Source organism: Gymnoscopelus braueri (genome assembly GCF_963280865.1).
Source record: "Gymnoscopelus braueri genome assembly, chromosome: 22".
NCBI classification, from domain to species: Eukaryota; Metazoa; Chordata; class Actinopteri; order Myctophiformes; family Myctophidae; genus Gymnoscopelus; species Gymnoscopelus braueri.
Window position 1 is genome coordinate 36,859,436 of NC_137624.1, and position 24,295 is coordinate 36,883,730.

Genomic DNA, 24,295 nt, shown 5'->3' on the forward strand with positions numbered 1-24,295 from the left:
GCAGCTAGAGTCCTTACAAGAACCAGGAGATATGATCACATTACCCCTGTTCTTGCTTCACTGCACTGGCTACCAAGTGGCGTTCAGAATTGATTTTAAAGTTTGTTTTTAAAGCACTGAACGGACTTGCTCCTATTTATATTTTTTACCTCCTGTATCCCCACCAACCCACCCGTAATCTTAGATCAGCACACAAACTTTTACTTGTCCCCCCCAGACAAACCTTGTGACAGAAGGTGACAGGGCATTCGCTGCTAGGGCTCCATTTCTGTGGAACCAACTCCCCCTGCAAATTAGACAGGCCACTTCGGTATCCACTTTTAAAAATCTTTTAAAAACTCATTACTTTAGAATGGCCTTTAGCTAGAATGAATAGTCAGGTAGTTTTCTGGTTCCACTCTTATTTTTGGTCTTATTATTTTTGTATGGTTTCCTTTGTTTTTAAATGTTCCATCATTGTATTGCCTTTATATTTCCAGTGTATGTATTGTATTTGTATTGTTAAGCACTTTATTTATATAGCACTAAGTGCTATATAAATAAAGTTTATTATACTGTCTGTCTCTTTTCTACACTGTCCCCCTCTCAGCTGTCCTACTGTATGTCTCTTCTACAACGTCTTGCTCTCACCCTTCCTACTGTCTGTCTATCCTACACTGTCTCCCTCTCAGCTGTTCTACTGTCTGTCTCTCCTACACTGTCTGTTTCTCAGCTGTTCTGCTGTCTGTCTCTCCTACACTGTCTGTCTCTCAGCTGTCCTACTGTCTGTCTCCTACACTGTCTCCCTCTCACCCTTCCTACTGTCTGTCTCCTACACTGTCTCCCTCTCACCCTTCCTACTGTCTGTCTCCTACACTGTCTCCCTCTCACCCTTCCTACTGTCTGTCTCCTACACTGTCTCCCTCTCACCCTTCTGTCTGTCTCCTACACTGTCTCCCTCTCACCCTTCCTACTGTCTGTCTCCTACACTGTCTCCCTCTCACCCTTCCTACTGTCTGTCTCCTACACTGTCTCCCTCTCACCCTTCCTACTGTCTGTCTCCTACACTGTCTCCCTCTCACCCTTCCTACTGTCTGTCTCCTACACTGTCTCCCTCTCAAAAGTGAGAGGGAGACAGTTGGCTGACTGGTAGCGGTCTGTTTGTAGAGGTATGTTTGTGGTGAGCACGCCTCTGCCTGGTCCAGACTCAGATCCCTGGGGACTATATTCCTGTTGTAACTTGTTTGTTTTCTCTCCTCCTCCTCAGTTGTTAATAATCTGACCATCCCCCCACTTGTCTGAAGGAACACACCACGCCCATCCCACACAAATGTATCAGCATTCACCTGGAGGCAGGAAAGAGGTGGGGTCTATTCTATTGTGTTGTAAACAAGAAATGTGATTTACTTTGACCACTCAAGCCCTATACTATGTCGTACGACAAAGTGAAAATCGCTGATCTACAAGCTTGTGGAGTGGCAATTTGTGGCGAAGAGATTTGGTGTGGGGGGGGGGGGGGAATATACCATGTATAAAGCCCCAGGGGACCCTGGTCAACTAAGTATATAGAGTTTTAATTCAGTGTTAGAAAGTCCTATGATAACTTTTTTATCCTTGCATCGTGACTGTGTGTGTGTATGTGACTGAGTCAGAGTGATTCAGGAATCACTTAATATAGTCTTTAATAAAAACCTGGTGTGTTGCTGTACTTAAGCCATTACATCACACATGTAAAGAGTTGTGTGAGTGAGTGTTTGTTTGTATGTGTGTGACTCAGAGCTCAGGTAAAAGGTACAGCCAAGGGAGGGGTGTCTGCCTGGGTGGATGGGCAGGTATTTACAAGGGCTCCGGTTCCTTCCTCTTCCTTTGCTTTTGTTCTGAATTCCTTCACTGAAAAGGGAAGTTAAATGTATTCCCACACACACAAACACACGCATTTTTCATAGGCAGTAAAACTGACGAGATTTCAAAGCAAGCCCTTTCATTATAGGATATCAGCTCTACATTCCTCGCTCTGGTGAGTAGATGCATTTTGCGATAAGATACAGTAGTGGTATGTTCTATCGCTAGACCTGTGTGTGTGTGTGTGTGTTGTCCTGCCCCTAAGTCTTTGTTTAGCACTAATCTATTGGGTTTTTGGCTGAACCTGAACAACCTGACAGACTTTGACTTGCCTTTCACAGCCATCAAAAAATTCTTTACATTGTTATTATCAGGTGGTCTGAGGCGCAAGTGTCTCCTTAGAGTTCACACACAGTAAACTCGCTAGTGTTCATTTATCCATTTGTAACTCAGAGAGCATACACATTTACGGGTCCATTTGGTTCAATTTGTACACTCTCTTCTGCGACTGTGTTAAATATTTGGTTATGCTGTGTTGTGTGTATCAACTGTTCGTATTCCAGTATTCAACATTTACTTGAGTAAAAGTACAAAAGTATTGGCGTCAAAATATACTTAAGTACCAAAAGTAAAAGTACTCATTATATGCACTATACCAAAAGTAAAAGTACTCATTATATGCACTATCCCATTTCGCAAAGCGACGCATTGTGATCTTGTAGATCGGCTATTTTCAAATAGCCATGACTAAAGTGGTTAATGTATGTTTTACAAAGTAACTAGTAACTAAAGTTTTCAAATAATTGTAGTGGAGTTAAATATAATATTTGCCCCTGAGATGTAGTGGAGTAGAAGTAAAAGTACTGAAAACTGGAAATGCTCCAGTAAAGTGAAAATACCTCCAAATTTGACTTAAGTACAGTACTTGAGTAAATGTACTTTGTTACTTTACACCACTGATTTCTAGTCACTCTTTGAGTACAAAGGTAGAATGTAGACTCATGGTGTGTTTAACCACAAGGACAATGGTCCTTTCTCAACAATGATGTGCTGTTTTAACAGGCAGTGGTTGTGGCACTTTTTAACCTGTTGAAGAAGGTATTGTATTTCAGTTCCGCCTTATTTTATACTTCTGTTTGGTGTTTTAGCCTCACAATGTGCTCATAGTCTCAAATTATAATTTTTTGGTCTCTTGGGTTTTAGGTTTTATTACGTGAAGGTATGTTTACTGTACTGAGAGTGAGTCGTCATTATGTCATTCCTACACTATGTTTGGATTTCAGACGTTGTGAAACCGCTTGGCTTGTACCATCTTGCTTGCATCACAAGTCACATAAGTCGCACTGTCCTCACTAATGCTCATGACAATATGGTACCATTTTTCTGTACTCAGTCTTCGTCTCAAAGGAGGGCTGTGGACAGTTCAGAAACCCGCCTACCAGTGACATCATCGATTGGGAATCCAAGCTAATAGAAACGGCAGGCTTTCTATTCCTGGAAAGTTAGTATGCTATAATAGAAGCCATTGTTCTTGCATCAATAAAAATCGAATTAGATTTTTTTTTAAAGATACCTAACGATGATGTCACTGGTAGGCGGGTTTCTGAACTGTCCACAGCCCTCCTATGAGACACGGGGTAGATTTTTTTTAAATAATTTTATAATGAGCATTAGTGTAGACCAATTATATGAAGATAGGTTGAAAATGACTGAAGTCATCCTTTAACTCATTTCCTGCCAATCGCGCATGAATGCGATCTAATAAATAGCGCGCTTGTCCGCCAAGATCGCATTAATGTGATCTAATGATTAATTGTGGTTTAATCTGTGATCGCGCTGTTCTGTTTATTTTTCATCATAGGTTTCGTTTTCCACTTACTTCACACACACCGGGATCCGGTTTCATGACGCAGATTCCGTTTCCGGTTCTCATTTTTTCCCCCCGGTCATTTTCGGCCAGAATAGGGAAAAACACGGTTTTTCACACAGTATAAAAAACGAACGGAGGGGTCCACTTCTATTTTCTTTAGTCTGGGTGACGGACAGTCATCGTCGTCGTGTATCACATCGTACTTTTAGGCCGATCGGCAATCTGCGAAAACGTCACATCCGGTTATGACGTATGCACTGTTTGAGCCTGTTTGGGGGGGGGGCGAGCGAGTCAGCGAGGTGATCAAGGTGGCTATTTGCTGCTCTCTGCTGGTAGATCTGTCGTATGTGTTTAAAACCGCAGTCAGACAATTTATTTGAATGAAAAATTACAAAATAAAAACATAAAAAAACACGCAAATCGCTGGCACAGGGGTGAGTACATTATGAATAGACTCTGGCAGTCAATGGCTCTGTATCACTGTCCTTTAGGTCAAACTGGCTGGATGGCGAGCGTAGATGACATAGATTCACACCATAACCCTAAATCTAACCCCAACCCCAATAGGACCCTGGGAACACATAAGAATGACCCTGTTGGATGTTAGCTATAGGCGACTACTGTACATCCATGGCACTCATCGTGTTGGAGAGGTTTCCTTCCCTTTAAACCTTTGTTTCTTTTGGTTGTTTGGACTACCAATCAACAATAGTAGGCATGCTCTACTCAGTGCCAGTGGTACAAAATGTCAGGCTTGGGTTCAAATCCAATAGAACAGTAAAGTTACATAGTGTGGCTTTAATATGTATTTAATAATATAATAATAACTCCTATGAGATTAGTAGGTTGGGGGGGACAGTATGAAAGCTGAGAGGGAGACAGTGTAGGAGAGACATAGTAGGAAAGCTTTGAGGGAGGCAGCATAAGAGACAGACATTATAGAAAAGCTGAGACGGAGACGGTGTAGGAGAGACAGACCGTAAGAAAGTTGCAATGGAGACTGTGTATGAGTGACAGACGGCAGGAAAGCTGAGAGGGAGACATCATAGGAGAGAGAGAGAGACAGGACTCTGCTGGGATGAGACCTCATCCTAGACCAAGGGTTCCCAAACCTTTCAGTCCGTGACCCACCCAAAATAATCATATTTGAACTGGGGGCACCCCACCCTGACAAGCACTTGGAATTGTAGGCATGACATTTAGTTTGACTCGCTTCCACAGATAAATATTGTGAAAATAGCAGAACTACAAGCTCACAACGCCTTGCACTAGATCGGCTATTTTCACAATGTTTGCCTCTTTCTTACGTAATATTTGCCAATTTGGTATTAAAAAGGTCTTAAAAGTCATTCAAATGTCTCTCCAGAAATGTGCAGATACCCTGTATACACGTATACTGTTGGCTGGTTTGTTTACTGTTGATTGAGAGAACAATGTTGAACATTAAGCTAATCATCTGGGGACCCCCCAAAATAACTTGGGGACCCCCCTGGGGGTCCCGACCCGCAGTTTGGGAACCACTGTCCTAGACCAGCATTTTATAACTGTAGGCTATGATCCTTATCATACAGTCCAGTGGTTTTTACAGTGCTTTCTTTGGATTTGATCATTTAAATGAGACTGACCTGCTCACACACACAGTAACTGTTCATTTATCCATTTGTAACTCTTGAGTGTGTACACATTACATTTGTACACACTCTGAGTTAAATTCATATGTACACTGCAGGTGTGGCTAATGGAGGGCTTTGCCAATAAGGGTGTTTTCTGTGTTGTGGTTCCTCTGTGTGAAACAAGTGTGTGTGTGTGTGTGTGTGTGTGTGTGTGTGTGTGTGTGTGTGTGTGTGTGTGTGTGTGTGTGTGTGTGTGTGTGTGTGTGTGTGTGTGTGTGTGTGTGTGTGTGTGTGTGTGTTTTGCATGCATGTGCATACGTTCATCTGTCAGAAAACATACATCTGTGCATACATGTGTATAATGAGCATATGTTTGTGTCGTACATATATTTTTGTGCACATGCAATTGCGTCTGTCTGCCTGTCTGTATAGTGTTGTGCATGCATTTGTGACTCGTGTGTTTTTGTGGTGGTGAATGTGCATGTGTCACTCTGCCTGTACAGTATGTGTGTGTGTGTGTGTGTGGAAAGTGTGCATGTGTGTGTGTGTGTGTGTCAATGTACATGTGTGTTTGTGATGTGTGTGTGCGTAAATGCGTGTCTGTCCAGAAGATGTGTTTTTGTGTGAAGGTGAGATGACTCCAGACATGATGCCACCCGACAGTTCATTAAAGGGATAGTTAAAAAAAAAAAAAAAAAAAACTTTTTCTATCGATTAGTCACCCCATGGAGACTTGAATTAATGGATATTTTTTAGTTTTTGTCGCATTCCTAAACCAATAATTTGATGACCAGCGGACCGGTAGGCGGCGGTTCCGGTAGGAGACACAAAGGAGACTCTTCGTGTCTCCTACCGGAACCGCTGCCGGTCATCAAATTATTGGCTTAGGAATGCGACAAAAATGCGATTAAGATCTCTGGAGACTTAAATTCATGGATATTGGCATAGGGTGACTAATCGATAGAAAAAGTCATTTTGCGGGTGAACTATCCCTTAAAAAAAAAATAACAACGCTCATTGTGAGCTTGTAGATCTCAAATCTTGTAATGATGGGGTTCTCAATCAGGTCCGGGGGGGTTGGGTCTCGAGGCTGGTCAGCGCCCCCTAGATGGTCAACAGTGGCAGCATTGGATGAGGACAGTAAGGCCTACTATTCCCAGTGGGACAGCCTGCTGTACTGCAGGTGGCATTTACCAGGAAAGTGGGGTGACATTTGACAGCTCCTGGCGCCCCGCTGCCTCCAGACAGTCCTGGCTCTGTGTGGACGCGACAGTCCACTTCGAGACCCTCTATCCACAAGTTTCCTAGGGAATGGTGGGCATCACTTCCTGTGGAAGTGATGCCAACCATGCCCTTGGAAACATGTGGATAGAGTTTTTCAAACGTTTTAATTACAAGGACCCCCATAACTCGAGTTGTGGATCTTACGGGTCCATTTGGTTCCATTTGTACGCTCATTTGGAACCCCCTCAAGGAACCCTAGGACCGCACTTTAAGAACCACTGTTCTACACCAAATAGCTAACCCGAAAAATAGGGGAACTACAAGGCTCACAATGTGTTCACATTGTGAGCCTTGTAGTTCTGCTATTTTCGCTACATGTTCGCCCCACATCAGGGACGCGGTTTTCTGTGGGTAAAACAAATCCCAACGTCAGACCAACATGAGAATGTGGGATGGGGTCTGATGGCTGATTTAAGCAGTCACACCTGGCTTGAGTCAACCTAACGGGACTCAGAGCTGGGTGTGACTACACACCTGTGTGCATCAAGGTGATCGATGCACAAAGGATAAAACTATCTCCCGCCCACGGCTGTTCCAGCCTGGTGGAGATAAAAAAGAAGTCATCCCCACACACATTCACCCTTTGTCATGACAGGTCTGGTATCTGCCTTTTGTGTTCATTTATAAAACCTTGACTGTCGTCTGTCCTACAGTTGAGCCTGTCTCTTTTGTACAGTATGTCTAGTTACTTGATGAGCCTTTTGGTTTGAATGAACTCTTCATTGAATGTAGGACAATGGAGAGTGCCGAGTTTATCTGGAAAGCAGAACAGAGAAATAGGATACCGTGCCACAGTGTCACATGTTTTTGGGGGACTCTCCATTGGGGAATAAGTCTGACTGTTATCAACCAGCACTGACATGAACTGTGGTTGACTGGTTGTTGAACAGACCACCAGCAAACAGACCACCAGAGAAATACATAGGCTTTAAATGACATTTTGATTTTTTCCAAGACTAGCTTAATTTTCATGTGCATGTTGTAACATTACTGAAGGCTTAGCTCTTTGTTGATGCTCATTTCACAGTCATTGAGCAATGCTGCGGCTGACAGCTTGCTAGCTGTGCCAAACAATGTGCCAGGCCCTCACAATTACTGACGTCATTCAAAATGCACTTTTGCCGCCAGGCAAGACAGTGTGTTGGGACTGTGTGCCAGAGAAGTAATTTTTGTTGCATTTCAGCATTTTGAGACGCTCTTCAAAAGTTGCTTAAGTGTCAAATAAAATGGCTAAAATTGCTCTGATGTAGTAGCTAAATTTGAAAAAAAGGTATTAGGCAATTACTGGTAAGGTGTTAGTTACCATGTTTTGTTTTGAGCTCCACTATTGTAGCACTGCCTGTTGCTCTGGTGTGCGCAACAAAACCATGAGTGCAGCAAAGGAAAAGGCATGTCTCTGCTGGTGTTTATAGCTGTCTATAAGAGGCTTGTTGTGTCTGTGTTAGCCCTAGAATGTCTGATCTTAGATACATTTCATGTATTCCAAATACACAGTCAAAGATCACACTCGTCGACGCGCTGTGTAGTGACTATCTGCGCGGCCGTAAAAGTGCTCTAAACTCCATCTGTACTCACCCAATAATTAATTCCTAAGACTTGGAGTCATATTTTGTCCTCTAGTTTAATATCCATTTGAAAGTTCTGCCAGAAAACGTGTGTTTAGTCAAATATCTCCACTTTTCCACGAGCTGCACACGGACGACTTTCTGTACGGGCGAGTCTTAGGAATTAATTATTGGGTGAGTACAGATGGAGTTTAGAGCACTTTTACGGCCGCGCAGATAGTCACTACACAGCGCGTCGACGAGGGTGATCTATGACTGTGTATTTGGAATACATGAAATGTATGTAAGATCACAGACATTCTAGGGCTATGTCTGTGTGTGTGTTTGTCTGTGTGTGTCCGGAACGAATCTTGCAAACTACTGGACAGATCGTTCGATCTGTTGATGACTCGGCTGTAAAACAGTTAGGTAAAAGTGGCACGTAATTCTCAAGTGAAGGCCAGAGATCATGATTGTGTGTAATGTCAGCTTTTTGTCTTTTTCAGGGCCACATCCATCCTCCAGCGCATCGATCTACACTTCTCTTAATCTAATCTATCCATCCTTCATCTTCACTCATCTTTCCATCCATCCTAAAAATGTCTACCTCCCTCCCTCCGCCCCAGGCCAGAGGCATTGACTTCAATTTGCCCACGTGTGGGGAGATGCAGTGTAATGGGCGCGGTAAGTGCGTGTTCGCCCCAGGCGGCGGCAGTGAGATGGTGTGTGACTGTGTGTTGGGGTACAGAGGGCACGACTGCGAGGACACGGTGAACGAGGCAGTCAGCTTACCGCTGACGCTGGGCGTCCTGGCTTTCATCATCGGAGTCCTGATCCTGGCCTTCATCGTCGCTAAGATACGGCAGAAGTACAAGAGGAAACGCAGGTAAGAGACTTCTGTGTCTGATTTCACACTGTCAAATCCTGAGGAGGGGGAAGGGAGTGGTCACAGATGACTCTCTTAAAAGGGATAGTTCACCCCCAAAATGACTTTTTTTCTATCGATTAGTCACCCAATGGAGTCTTGAATTCATGGATATTTTTTTAGTTTTTGTCGCATTCCTAAGCCAATAATGTGATGACCGGCAGCGGTTCCAGTAGGAGACACAAAAGTCTCCTTTGTCTCTCCTACCGGAACCGCTGCCTACCTGAATGCGACAAAAACTAAAAATATCCATGTCTCCATGGGGTGACTAATTGATAGGAAAAAAAGATTTTTTTTGGGTGAACTATCCCTAAGAGAGTCATCTGTGACCACTCCCTTCCCCCTCCTCACACACACGCTCTATGTTTCGAGTGAGAGCAGCCGCGGCACGGTGAAGAGAGATAGATAGAGGAGCCTCGTAGTCAAACAGCAAACAAACTTAACGTCCATACCAAGAACGGTCGGAGAGGGTTTCTTGTACATCCTAAATTAGTTTAGAGAAGTGATACTGCGGAGGATATATTTTCAACACGAATGTGTATACTGTATTGCCCCGTTATTTAACATTAAAGTAACAAGCACTCAAGAAAAGAGGAAATTGCCTACCTAGGTTCCATTTTAGAGGCAGATCTTTCCAGTGAGAAAATGGCAACTGGAGTCATCAAAAAAGTCAACCAAAGAACAAGATTTTTTTACAGGATCTCCTCTGGTCAGTAAGAATACTTTGAGGACTCTAACAGGAGCACTCATCCAAGGTTACTTCGACTATGCATGCACCTCATGCTACCATAACCACAAAGGCCTTAAAAACAATGCTCCAGACACCCCAAGACAAACTGGTAAGGGCGCCACTGTGCACGCCACTGGGTACAACTCATTTAACCCCTGCTCATTTTGCTAGGGTCAGATGGCTCAGGGTAGAGGACAGAGTACAGCAACTTGCAATGGGCCTGGTCTACAAGATAAACTACACCACAAAGACACCCATGTACCTGTCAAAATACTTCGCAAACGTCAATGCAGTCCACAAACACAACACCAGCGGGAGCTCCACTAATCTCGTCAACCCAGATTTGGCTCTAACAAGGGGTTAAATTTGTTCTCCTGCTATGCCACGGAAATGTGTACATATTTTTGTTTTCAAACTATTTATATGTAGTGTATATTTATACAAAGGACCCCAATGGAAACAAGCCATAGCCTTTCAAAGGACGCCAAAGGAAACAAGCTCATAGGCTTTCTTTCTTGGGTTTAAAATCTTCTTAGCGGACCTTGTATTGAACTGTACTTTCCTGTGCTTTTTTTTTTTTTGCAAACTGCTAATAAAGTATTCAATCAATCAATCAAAACTCATTGCTGGAGTGCAATGGCCACTTTGAACAAACAGGCCTGTGTATTTAACCACAGAGAATGAGCACAAATTAACTCAGCTGGTAATATTTCTGTTTTTAATGTCCTGTCGTCCTGGAATGTGTTCTGTAGTATAGGAAGCAAATGCTGCTGCCAATGCTGCTACCTAACGCAATGGACCAGAGCTAGCTGCTGTCGTGCTAGCACGTCTGCCTCTTCCTCTCCTGCTAAACTCACTGCTGCTGTTACACAATGTAAGACAGGGATAAAATAAACAATGATTGTATGTATGGGGATCTTAGTTTGTATATCACACACAGTGGTGGCTCCAGGGAATTGTGATTGGGAGAGCTTTGGGGGGGATTTATTGTTTAGAGCAGAGGAATGAGTTTAGGCAAACAGGCGATAATGAATGACACTAATAACTTAGTTTCATAGGCCACATAACATAAATATACATTACTAAATGTTTTGTGTTATACAACAATTATGTAATAATCAGAAGCTTATTATAGCATACAAATATGATGTCATAACTTAGTTTGGTACTAGAAGTAGGTCAATTGTCTTTCAAATGTATATTTAATTAATGTATGTATTCCATAAAAATGTATAATCACAGTAGGGGAGGGGGGCTTACCATCAACCTTCAACAGCTAAACAAAAATAATCTCAATATAAATATGATAATGTAATATATCTGTATCCATCGATATGACCCTGCAAATAATCTGAGATTGGACATTGGCCATAATTTCATAATCGTGGGTTTATCTCTAGTTATTATCCCACCAACGTTATAGGATAGACCCGCCTTACCTGTGTCTGATTGGCTCCCTGGCAGGCATAGTTTTACTGAGGTTAGGGTTAAGTTTAGGCATAGTTTTACTGGGGTTAGCAGGGGTTGACACTAAGGTCTCAGAGGCACTTACCCGTCGGGCAAGTATAGGTCATTTTCTACTTGCCCACAGGTCTTGCCCGAAAAGTGAATCGTCCTTTATAAAATTACATGTTAAATTTGAATTACCATTCAATTAAACACTTATTTTTTTACTTTCTACTTGCGAATTATGGGGCTGCACGATAAAAAATGTCATAGGCCTACCTCAATATGCATGCCAAATATCTAAATGGGTATGAAAATGACTATGGGTTGAAGGTAGGGTAAGTGATATTTTTGGGTTAAAACAAAAAGGGTTTTGTCATGGGTTAAAGCTCTACATTCTGATAGTACTCATTGCTATAGAGTGTTTGTTCAGTAACAGGGGTCTCTCTGTCTCTCCAGCTCTTTGATAGACAGAAAATACATTTCCAGTTAGGTGACACCATTTCAGCCAATCAGGAGAGAGTACCCATTTATCAGCTTCATTTTTATAATGTTCCAGTTCCAATTTTACATGCTCATTTCTTTGCGTCATCACTTCCAATTTCACTTGTTTAATCTGTATCCTGAGTTCTCTGTCCTGAATCGATAAAATTGGTATCCTGACTTGAAATGGCATTTTCTGTTTAATAAAAAGAGCTGGAGAGACGACATGTGCACCTGCCCGTGGGGCAACCAGATAGCAAACTTCACCTGCCCTACCATTTTATTTACCTGCCCCGGGCAGGTGTTCGTGTCAATCCATGGGTTAGGGTTAGGTTTAGGCATATAGTTTTACTGAGGTTAGGGTTAGGTTTAGGCATAGTTTTACTGGGGTTAGGGTTAGGTTTAGGCATAGTTTTACTGTGGTTAGGGTTAGGTTTAGGCATAGTTTTACTGGGGTTAGGGTTAGGTTTAGGCATAGTTTTACTGTGGTTAGGTTTAGGCATAGTTTTACTAGGGTTAGGTATAGCTGCAAAAACAAGAACTGTCAATCACAGCGACTAGCCTACTGGCCAATCACAGCGTTTTTTTTGCCTTGAATTGCGGTCCATAATAACGCGTAGTGGAGTGGTGTGTGACATCTAGTGGCTGATTGTTGTCTATAGCACTTTGAACCACTTGCCTGTACAGCTTCATTTGATTAAAATGCACTGGTGGGGAACTATCTTTCTGCACACTGTTTAGTGGTGAGCTCAGTGCCAACTGCTTGTCTTACATAAGCACTTTGAACCATTCTGCTGTCAGTCACACCGAGAAGAAATTAATTGTGTGTTTGCTCAACAGGAGCGAAATTGCTGCATTGAGACAGGGCTACAATGTGGTTCTGTAACATGGATCGATGTCAAGGCAAGTGTCACACTGAAACAAACTGACATGGACAACAATTAACAACTGACAACAGTTGAATGATGAATAAAGTGTTATTTAGACCAATCTGTATGGTACATTATATTAATACAATATAACATCTGCTGTGGTGGTCTCCCTACTCTTCTCTTCGAGACATTTAGTGTTCAACTCAAGTGAGGTTTTTTTCAAAGCGAAAAGAGTAACATAACATGTTTGTTACCCACACTTTGTTGGGAGGTATATTGCTTCTTCGACGCATCCAGTGTGAATGCAACAGAGTGATGCATCACATCACAATCTTATCCTGTGTAAATCCACCTTAACGCTCTCAGTAGCAGTATTTTTATACTTCATCAGCTAATCATTTTAGAATATAAACCTACTAGTGCAGGCAACATGTAAATTGGTTGTATATAATTGTGTGAAACATGTAAGTATGTTTATAAATCATGTGATGCATTATTTATTCTTCCGTCAAGAGTTTGACATTGCCTTATGTCTTTTAACTCAATGTTATATATTGAGAGAGACTCAACTTGGACTAAATTGGACAGAATCGATAAAGAAAATATTAGGGGCAATGAACTCATCATACTGATCCCCTCCTTCCTCTCCTCTCCTGCAGGTCAGCTGTGGACAACAATGACCTTTTGAGGGTAATGTCCTCATCAACAGAGTAACGAGCGTGAAGTGTGGTAAAGACATTGGATTTCATCAGAGGAACTTCTTTTTTAATAGTATCTATGTAATCTGATAGACTAAAGAGGATCCAACCTGCTACCCGATTGGTTCCCTGATCATCTCTCTTACTGGACAGCTCATTGGCTCCCTGACCAGCTCAACCAATGACATCCTAGAGACTCTACATTGTTTTATTTATTCACACAGGGGTAATGACATATTCATCATCAACCCACCCAGACTCTTGAGTGAGAGCAAAATGGCTGCCATGTCATTATGATCAATTGCCATAGTTTATGCAATGTCCTGCATGCTCATAATGATGGCGTTCAACACCTGCTTGACCGACTAACTGACCGACAGTCTGACATACAGACGGCCTCATTGCAATAGATTCACATTTGCTTTGTAGATCAACTAATAATAATACGTCGCTGTCAGGAAGAAACCTTGTATGATATGATGTGTTAATCTTTTTATGTTATGTTATAAATAAATGCTATTTTTCATCCTTTAACCACTTAAGTCCGATTCTATACTACGTCGTACGACAGTGTCATGCAAAAGTAACATTTGCGAGCATGTGGATCTGGTGCTTTGAAAGAAGTGTCTGTGGGTTTTATAAATATTTAACCAAAATAATGAAGTATTAACATGAGCTTGTGACTAAATAACTGCATTGGATTCATTGGAACACAGTTGTTGTAGTAGTTTCCTGAAAAGTAATGTTTTTTTTTTTTAACCATATGTTTTGGACATACAAGGTTTCTGCCTGACAGCAAAGGATAGTAACAGTCCATATCTGTGTACACGGTGAAATCCATACTTAATCCATTCTTAGCTTTGAGAAGTAGTCTCGTATAGACAGATTGGAGACGGGGACAAAGACTCACAGGGGCCCCTGGGCCATTTATCTTTGAGGGCCCCCACGCTACCCAGAATGGTCAGCTGGGTGGCCACACACACACACACATTACTCGGATTGTACGCCATTTGTGGGTCAAGAAAGCACCTGCAGAGCGAGACCTGTTTACAGGATTTACAGTCTAAAAGGGCCCTACAGGAGGGTCTGTTACAGCAATATAGGAGGGGCCTTGTACTGTATAGGCTGAGGGGCGTATGTATTTCAGTATTAACATACATACACATTTGAATAAATTGTCATTGTGGCCTGAGGCTGCCCAAAAGGCCCTGATCTATAATCCGTCCATGATTGGAGATCTCCAATGTCTGGTGACATCTATATTCAATGAATGGGCTTATATACTTTAATTTAAAAAAATAAATGAGGGTTAATATTGAAAACAAATCAGTACTTTTACTTCACTATTATTTGACAACTGAAGTTACTAGTTACTTTGTAGATTTTGATTATTACAAAACATACATTAACCACTTCAGCCCTATATACATTTCTGTCATTTGAAAATGGCAGATCTACAAGCTCACAATGCGTCGCATCGTGATGCATTGTGAGCTTGTAGATCTACTATTTTCAAATGTTTTTTATACATTTGAAAACTTGTTAAATGGGACATTCTGCATACTGAGTACTTTCTACTTTTGGTACTTTAAGGACGTTTTGATACCAATACTGTTTTATAGGCTAAAGTAAATTTTGTGTTTTCTACATTGCAGCTTTGATACTTTTACTTAAGTAAAACAATTTAGTACTTTTTCCACCACTGCTGGTGTCAGGTAGGACACCTACTGGTAGACGATGTTTGAAAGTAATTTGAAGCAGACAGTGGACCTGATTGGTCACTAGGCTATACTGTAGATGCAAGTTATTGTTTTTTGTTGCAATTACCTCTGTCTGTCAGAAGAGGGAGACAACGGACATAAAACATACAGATTGAAATGTAGGGCTTAATTAAAACTTATAAAGCATAGGTACTGCAGTTTTGGTTTTAATGCCTGTGACTTCCAGTTTATCAGGCAAGCTTTGCTAACACTGTGAATTATAGCCTTTTATTGAATTGGAGTCTTTGACACACAATTGACTGAATTACTGTTGCTGTTCTGACTCTGTGGATAAGCAGGGGTATTATAGCCTGTATAATAAATGTTATCTAAATATTAGCCTCCCACAGTACAAATCTGTTAATTTAAGCTTATTGCTTTGATGAGGTCTGTAATACATTGGCATACATGGCATGTATGAGTGACAGAATAGTGTTAATCTAACTCTGTGTACAAATGTAACTAAGTGGACCCATATGGCTCCATTTACTGTAGTTACATTTTCTAAGGTCAATGTGTACACTTTCTGAGTTACAAATATAAATGAACACTGAGGATTTGTCACTTTCTCCAGATACCACAGTATTACAATTTGTTTGGTGATGGATTACAGAATTATCCTTGATCTATAGATTCTAGAATGGGGACATTGATTGATTGATTGAATACTTTATTAGTCAGAAATGTAAACAGTCACACATTAAGGCTAAAAGGATGACGCAAACAAGTCCTGGGGACTTGTTTCCATTACAAAGTTGTTAGTCTACATCATGTGTGTGTCAGCGCCGCTGGTATGTGTGTGTGTGTGTGTGTGTGTGTGAGAGAGGGAGTGAGATCTCTTTCTTTGTGTGACGGGCAAGGGAAGGGCATGATCACATGGAAGAGTGTACATGTGTTTATATAGTTGCGTGCCGTCTAACATATCTTTGTATACAGTATAATTGATGGACTCTGATCTGTGTCTGCACACGCGTGTGCTCTCTCGCTCTCTCTCTCTATTTGATGATGAGTCATGATGATGGATGTAGACACAGTGATGACACCTTGACATACACATCTAAGAGAAAATCAGAAACTGTCAAACTGTCACCAAAACCCTGACAGATTTGTTTTCAATACTAACCCTCATTTAATTTTTTAAAGAATGTAATTTCTTTAGTTTTTTCAAAAGACTGGTTGTTTCATTTTGTACAAGTTTTCTTTACACTCCCACGTCACACTTGGTGGCTACTAGTGGGTTAACCACTTAAACCCTGGCGTCCCTATTCTGAGTATAGGCCATAATAATAGGCCAATAGTCGCCATAATAGGCAAACATTCTGATCGTTTTGGTGAAGATTCGGCGTAGACTGGAAAGAAGGAGGGGGCCAAATACGGACCCCTTAAGGGACCCGGCCAACAAAGTATAGAAGGTGTGAAGTGGTTTAACTGCCTCTGTGCCGTAGTATCACCATGAAAATGTCGTCACGACACTGAATAACCTCATGCTAAGTCACACATGCCAAACGCGTGTACGGAAAGCTATTCTGACGGCAAATCATCGAGGACAGGTGTGCCGACAGCGACGCCTTGAGGCTATTGAGGTGTGCCCGAGGCCGAGGGAGCCGCTGGCGAGCAGCCGGTGGCCTCGTGCGTTGGCAAGCGCCACCGTCCAAGTTAGCGAGCCACTGTGGACGGAATAGATTGTCGCAAAGGTGGCTAGCTACAGGTCACTTAACCCAAGATTTGCGTATACCGTTGGCTTCGGAATAGCATACACACCTTCGAAACTGTGCTGATCTAAACTGGTTTCCGCTAGCATGCCAGAAATGGTTTCTATTCCAGTGACACAAAAACATGACCATTTGAAGGCCTATACTTTTTGCTCCGAGAGTGACTGTGGCCCGTTCAGAACTGGTTCAACTTCATTTTGGCATTCCTGTGCGGTTGTAAAGGAATGGCACTTGGGACAATGCAGATGAACACGCCTGAAAAACTTCAAACGCTGTTTACAAGCTTCAGTTGAAGTTAAATGCTATGGCATCGATATTAGTTGCTTGACTTGATCAATAATCTGTCGTCACTATAGTAAAATAGGATCTATTACAATTTCATTTTGTGCTTATTTATGAAAATAGTCTCTTTGTTTTGATAGTGGCATACAACATATCTAAACCATATATATTAGACATGTACCTTCTATTATGTACTGTAGCCTACCTTCTCTTAACTCATTTCTATGTTATTTTGTATAAATATTATGCTATAGTGGCTTGTATCTTGTTAGTTTGTATTGCATACATTGTATTTATATTCTGCATCTGTCAATGTTGCTGTAAGAATCACAAATCAACATAAAAATCATTTCATTTATCTTTACAAACTGTCTTACCCTGCTGTTTATTTTCAAAATGTAGAACAAGGTGTGTCTGTGCAGTACATCACCACAAAAGGAGGCCAATCATATCTGTAGCTCATATTGCTACATGCATGACATGACATCACAAAACAGACATTTCCATGGATACATTAGGCCAGTGGTTCTCAAACTTTTCCGTGCCAAGGACCCCCAAATTGATACATCAGCCCGTGGAAAATATATGCCAGAGACCCCCAAAAGAGACAATTTTAAGGCTATAGCAGTGATTCATTCCGAACCATTTTAATTTCAAGGAACCCAATTTGATATGCATTAGGCTACGGACCCCTATTTGATGGCATTTGTAGCTCTGGGACCCCAATATACAATGTAAAAATCAATGTTAAATTAACTCTGAGAGTGTACAAATGTATTTTTTACATTTGTACACTCGGAGTTACAGACCCATAAGGGCCCATTTGGTTCCTGACTATCAATCACTTGACTCGGGACCCCCTGGAACCCCCTCAAGGACCCCTGTGGGTCCCCGGACCCCACTTTGAGAACCACTGCATTAAGCTATTCTCATGTATTTTCCCAGTTCATTTCATGGTTTTGTTCTTGTGAAGCAGTTTTGTACTTTGTTAGGTGAAGTATTTATAAAGATCATTATTTCCATTTGGTCAAATGAGGCATAGACCGTCACCAGTCTAGGACAATGGTTCCCAAACCTTTTAGCTTGAGACCCAAAAGCTAAATTTGATGTCTCCACGGGACCCAAACTAGAGAAAATAAGCTCACAACACGTGAGTTTTAGATCTGCTATTTTTACTGATTTTTTTTTATTAATGGAATTTCTTACAAATAATGACATAATAATTGTAGTCAAACTTCTGCATGGTGTGCTTTGGAAAATGCATGGATGGATCTACAGTGTGTGCGTGTGTGTGTGCGTGCGTGCGTGGGGCCTGTCTACAATTCAATGAGGTGATGGTTTATACTGTGACAGAGAGTATACTGTATACTGTAAACAAACATTATGTGGGCTAACCTCTGGCTCGTGTCTGATATATGAGAACACATGTAACGGATACAACAAGCACCGGGCCAAACCGGTGGCTTTTAGAGCCTCAATCTGTATATAAATTGCCATCCGGATCTCCTGTGGTGTGGGAGACCAAACTTCTAACGCTCTGTCAAGAGGGAATCCCTGCTTGGGACCGTTTTATTGAGGACCAGCGGTGGACAAATCCATTAAGACCGGGAATGCATCTGTGCCAATTTAGACACACTATGCTATGAGCTTGTAGATTATAGACTAGCTTATAGACTATTTTGTTTTAAATCGTGAAAAATATGTGCAAATCTTTGAATATATATATATTTTTAAAGCGAACATATTTAACTCAAATCTTTGCTTCTGGGGGGGTCCCTGGAACAACATATTTTGAGGTGGGGGTCTGCGGCCAAATGCATATAATTTTGGGGGTCCTTGACATGAAAAAGTTGGAGCACCACTGTTATAGCAACATACTGTTAGGATTTAGAACACACTTTTAGATATGTATTTGACCCCCATCTCAGAATGTTTTGTTCCAGGGACCCGCCCACCCACCCAGACGCAAAGATTTGAGTTACAAATGTTCACTTTAAAAGACATACATTCAAAGATTTGCACACATTTTAATGTTTTTTTTTCAAAAATAGCAGATCTACGAGCTCGTACAAGCTATGAGCTTGTATATCTGCTATTTTTGAATAGCCAAAGACATCTAAAAATGACACAGATGAAGTTCCCGGATTGAATGGGTCAACAAAGCCGTTCTGTTGGAGACAAATGAGCCAGAGCAAATAGAGAAGGTGAAATTGTTGAACAAGGCGGAGCGACACAGACCAACAACCCCTCCAACTGGTTGGACTACATAGTGTGTATTCCCAAGAAATATTCACACGCAGCGGCAGTGCCGCTGTCAACATGTACTGTACTTGCTGTTGTTAGAACTGTTGCAACACTGTCCTCCAGGGTTGGGTTTTGATGTGGGAGTGAGATCCATCATGCCTCAGCTTTTGATATCCCCCCTCATTTTTATAGCCGGTATATGGATATAATATCACTGCTTCTGGTCAAACATACATGCATTTCCTTTTGGGAAATGCACTGTAGACTGCCTGCCTGATATGTTTTAATATGAACCCCCTTTGTTTGTTCACTGCCTTCACTGATACTGCCTGTGCACCCTGTTTTTTTTTGTTTTTTTAACCCTGCATATATCATTACATTTGAATTTAACCACTAAGTTACACTTTTACTGTGAAGTGGATCTTACTAGACGTTGTCAACACAAGGGAAGAAAGGGATGTCAACAAACGGATCAAGATGGAGAGGAAGCCTATAGCTCTGTAGTTGGAGTTAAACCGGAGAAACAGGAGGTGAACTTGTTCAGCGACACTCATACAAAGTGACTTGGACAGTCCTTCATGCCAATAGCCATCAATCTCCACAATCCTGGTGCAGACTATTACATGTACACAGTAAAATCACAAACTAAATTCATTGTAAATTAACAGTGCTCTTATCTCTTATTCATTAACATTAAACAAACATACCACTAAGTAACTTCTATGTCCATGAATGATGTTGTTGTTGTTCGTAAGTAGCCTACTCATGTTTAAATCACTCTCTCTCATCATGGCTTCCCAACTGTAAAACTCATAGTTGGTGCGGAAGTGTTTATATCTCTTAAATGTATCTAATACATAGCCTACCTGTTATGTTTATTTGATTTAACTTCAAATGATCTAACAATACGTCGCCATGCGAAGTGTTTTTTGGCAAGGAACACCATCGTACGGCACATAAATTAAGCTTTAACGTACACTGGACATGACAAGAAATTAACTCAGTCAGTAGGTCATTCATAAATACAGCTCACATTTAATAAACAGCACTTCATTTCATACAACAATGTGCTGGCCTTCTCACCTTCAAAAGATCACCAGAGGTGTAAAGTGCATCCCCAGAGAAATACAAATAAAAAAAAGGTAAAAATGATAACATCATATACAAACGTGAAAACGGTTTATCGGTTAATCAGTGCACAAGGCCACTCACAGGAACCCTCAAAGATGTCATGTATGAACAGGCTATTTCATCTGATTAAAAAGGTAAAAAAAATGCAAACGCAACATTCTCCACAATTATTTACAGTATTTCCTTCAAATCACCGCTCAGTATTTCTGCAAAACATGATCAACTTGATCAACTTCTGATCGACTTAACATATTTAGAATGTCAAATTCTACCGAATCGCCTTAAAAATAAATCAACCCAAAGAGGAGAAGGTGCAAACAGCAGATAATCTGTCAGGATAATTAGTATAATTGGCAGGAGATTGTAATTGGAGAGAGCAATTACAAAAATTACAGTATTTGTCATGTTTAAAAGAATAACAGTAAAACCTGAATTAGTCTATGCCAGTGTCCTGCACAAAAAATCTGCCATTTTTGGCGCAGGACATGTCATACGATAGAGTATAAATTATGTACAATGTCATATAAAAATGACAGTCTTGTCACACATAAGGTAGCTAGTAGCTACTGTATTTAAGTGTAATTTGGAGGTACTTTAACTCTAGCATCTCTCAGCATTAGTTACTTTTCAGATTAAGATTGTTAATACAAAACATATATTTATACTGATAAATTATTATGTGTTATTAAGCTACCCAGCAGCACATAACGTTGGCCTAATGAAAACCAGCCCCACCTTTACCAACTCATTAATGCATGCTACTAATTACTAATTACAATCCCATAATATCATTGAAAAATTGAATATTTCTGCACAATGAGTGAGGCCTGTATTTTGAAGCCAGTTTTTTTTTTGTAAATTTCACTAGGGTACAATTTTGAATAGGCTACAGGATCTTTTAGCCTATACTTGTAACAGTATTCCACTTCATTGTGCTGTAAAAAATAAAAAATACAAATACTTCTTCCACCACTGGACTGTGGAGTCCACATAGGTCTACCATAGGCTAACAGGGTTAGGCCTAATTGTTCACTTTCCCCCAAATCATTTCACCAAAATACTTCTGATGCATGTATGGTAGCTACCTGACTGTTGCCCCCCCTGGGGACCATAATTGAACCCCAGCATTCACATTCTGGAGGGGAACAATAGCCAAAAATAGCAGATATACCAGATCACAGCATGTCACGTTGCAATGCGTTGTGAGCTTGTAGCCTAGATCTGCTATTTATGGCTAAGAAAAAGCGGTCCAAGTACAGTTGGTTGCAACTTGGTCCAATAAAAGGTGATTTAAAAGTGTTTTTCGGTCTCACAGATCAGCGTCTCCGCTGTACCGGGTGTTGGCCGAGCGGGCCGCGGGGCTCTTGGCCCGGGGGAAAGACACGTCGTCGTCCATGGAGTCTTTGGAGTACGGCACGCTGCTGGCGCTGCTCCGGCTGCGGCTCAGGCTCGGCGGCGGCACGTCCATGCGTCTCGGCGGCGGCTTCTGGTGCCTGAAGTGGGCCGTGCCCGTCTCCGCCATGACCTCGTCCAGGGGCCGCTCGCCGCGGTTCTTCCCGCCGCAGCACCGGCAGATGCCGATGAACATCACGAAGCCGCCCAGGAACTCCATGATGCCCCCGATGTAGCCCAGGATGATGCTGAAGCCCACCTCGATGGTCGCGGCGCTGCTGGTGACGGTCGCCAGCTCCTTCAGGACGTGCGTGTACCAGGCGATGGGGATGAGGGTCAGCACGCCGGAGCACCAGATCAGCAGGCCCCCCAGGCCGGCCACCGTCCAGTTGGGCTCGGTCCTCCAGCAGCGGATCCCGGGGACGGCCACGGCCAGGCCGATCAGCGTGACGATCAGCGACGCCACCATCATGGCCTGCGCGATCTCCATGACCTGGTTTTCGAAGTACACCGTGTCCTGCTGGTTGCACGTCACCTCCCTGGAGGTGTCGAACGTCCTGCAGATAGCGATGGACAATTAATTAATCGGTCATCGTATCGGTATCGACTGATGTTGGCCTTAAAATGCAATATCGGTATCGAACTGATATCAAAATAATATATTGGTTTTAGACAATATTTTATTTTATAATAATTATGTTAATTAACATTTTTAAAAGCCTGAAAAAGCCTTTTATGATGAAGGCTGCAGATTCTTAGCCTGGTTCCAGATGAATCTGCCATTGCAAAAAAAAAATTGCCCTTGGTAGATTAGGTCTGGCCTCTCTCAATAGATATTGGATTTCTCTCCCTCCGAAGTTGTGAGGGACCAATCAGAGCCCAGTATGCAAATATGGGGCGGGTTTATCACCAGAGACATTTTTTGAATTTGCCCCTCGGAAATGCAGGTTCCACACAGAGATTCCAGACTAATATCTACGCAGTGATATTAGTCTGGCCATGCCAGGCTAGCAGATTCTATCAGTGTTTTCTGGGGAAGCTTTCAAAAAGGGTCAACAAGTTGGAACATTTATAATAAAAAATACTACTTTAAAGCCGTTTATGTTGGGATATGGGGCCAACATTTCAATAACGGTGCATCCCTTGTTTTGGAATAAAGAGGATATCGATATCGGCCAGAAATGTCATATCGGCCATCCCTACCCAGTGGTAGAAAGTACATTTACTCAAGTACTGTACTTAAGTAAAAGTTTGAGGTGTTTTTACTTTACTGGAGTATTTCCAATTTTCAGTACTTTTACTTCTATCCACTACATCTAAGAGGAAAATATTGTACTTTTTACTCCACTACAATTATTTGAAAACTTTAGCTACTAATTACTTTGAAGAGTTTGATTATTATTACAAAACATACATTGACCACTTCAGCCCTACATACATTTCGGAAGCAACACATTGTGAGCTTGTAGATCAGCTATTTTCAAAAGATTTTTATTCATTTCAAAATTTGAAACGGGACAAAATGAGTACTTTTACTCTTGGTACTTTAAGTACATTTTGATGCCAATACCTTTGCATTGAATTCCGGACTTTTACTTAGAGTAAATGTATAAGTATTCTAAGTATTCTATATTGCAGTATTGATACTTTTACTCAAGTAAAACACCATTTGAGTACTTTTTTCCACCACTGATCCCCTACCTGCAGATGTCGAAGATGCCCTGCGTGAGGATGAGGTCGACCGGCTCTCCCGGGATGTTGCTGAGGGTCCTCCAGTTAGGAGCCACCGTGGAGGTCAAGTTGAAGATCCATCCGCACGGAGCCATCACCATGCCGAAGATAAAGATGCCCGGCGTGCGGGCCGAGAGGCGGATCCACTCCTGGGCAGAGCGGCGAGGCATGGTTCTTTCTTTTATTATCTCTGGTTATGGCTCCGTCTGTCCTCTGCTGTAGAGACGTGTGTGTGTGTGTGTCTGTCAGGCAGTGTTTATTTGAAGTCTGACAGCTCTGTCAGCTGTCTGTCTGTCGTTAAACGAGTTCTGAGTGAAACCCGCTGGAAGGGGGCGGGGCCTCCACTTCGTAAATGCCTCTGTCTGTTCAGAACTGGAAAGGTGTGTCTCACCTGTTTCATCTCTCTCTCTCTCTCTCTCTCTCTCGCTCTCGCTCTCTCATTGAGGGAGCTGTGTGTGTGTGTGAGAGAGAGAGAGAGAGAGAGAGAGAGAGAGAGAGAGAGAGAGAGAGAGAGAGAGATTAAGTTTCGATTGGGCTTTATAATGCTAATGTTTCGTGTCCTGGTGGAAATGGCTAGATTTGTATCTGTTCTAGGCTACTTGAGGCTACAATATACTTTTTAACATTCTGACTAACACTATTAACTTTACCCTGCCTTCATTTCATTTGAATTGCAAACCCTGTCATATTAAAATGACAATTAACTTTTTTAATGTTATTTTATTTAGAATAAATAAATAGGCTTAAGGTCAACAGA

At 41.7% G+C, this 24,295-nt stretch overlaps 2 protein-coding genes across 5 annotated transcripts; one reads left to right on the top strand and one right to left on the bottom strand.

Moving 5' to 3' along the window:
* Positions 1-1,801: 1,801 nt before the first annotated feature.
* Positions 1,802-16,216, top strand: LOC308077831 (uncharacterized protein). Of its 4 annotated transcripts, XR_013932452.1 has the most exons (6): positions 1,802-1,996; positions 8,639-9,018; positions 10,540-10,661; positions 12,557-12,619; positions 13,248-13,869; positions 13,908-16,216. XR_013932452.1 is itself a non-coding variant. In XM_080418791.1 (4 exons), exons 2-3 carry the CDS (start codon positions 8,732-8,734, stop codon positions 12,600-12,602), a joined length of 333 nt encoding a protein of 110 aa, XP_080274917.1. In that variant the 5' UTR covers positions 1,802-1,996; positions 8,639-8,731; the 3' UTR covers positions 12,603-12,619; positions 13,248-16,216. The 4 variants fall into 4 exon arrangements, 2 of the variants coding, with proteins under 2 accessions (XP_080274917.1, XP_080274916.1); XR_013932451.1 differs by having other exon boundaries at positions 13,248-16,216; XM_080418791.1 differs by lacking the exon at positions 10,540-10,661 and having other exon boundaries at positions 13,248-16,216.
* A 4,079-nt stretch (positions 16,217-20,295) lies between these two features.
* LOC308077825 (claudin-23-like) lies at positions 20,296-23,825 on the bottom strand. The gene is made up of 2 exons (XM_080418781.1): positions 23,509-23,825; positions 20,296-22,364 (listed from the first exon to the last, which is right to left on the bottom strand). The coding sequence occupies exons 1-2, from the start codon at positions 23,706-23,708 to the stop codon at positions 21,725-21,727; spliced, it is 840 nt and encodes a 279-aa protein (XP_080274907.1). The 5' UTR covers positions 23,709-23,825; the 3' UTR covers positions 20,296-21,724.
* Positions 23,826-24,295: the final 470 nt, after the last annotated feature.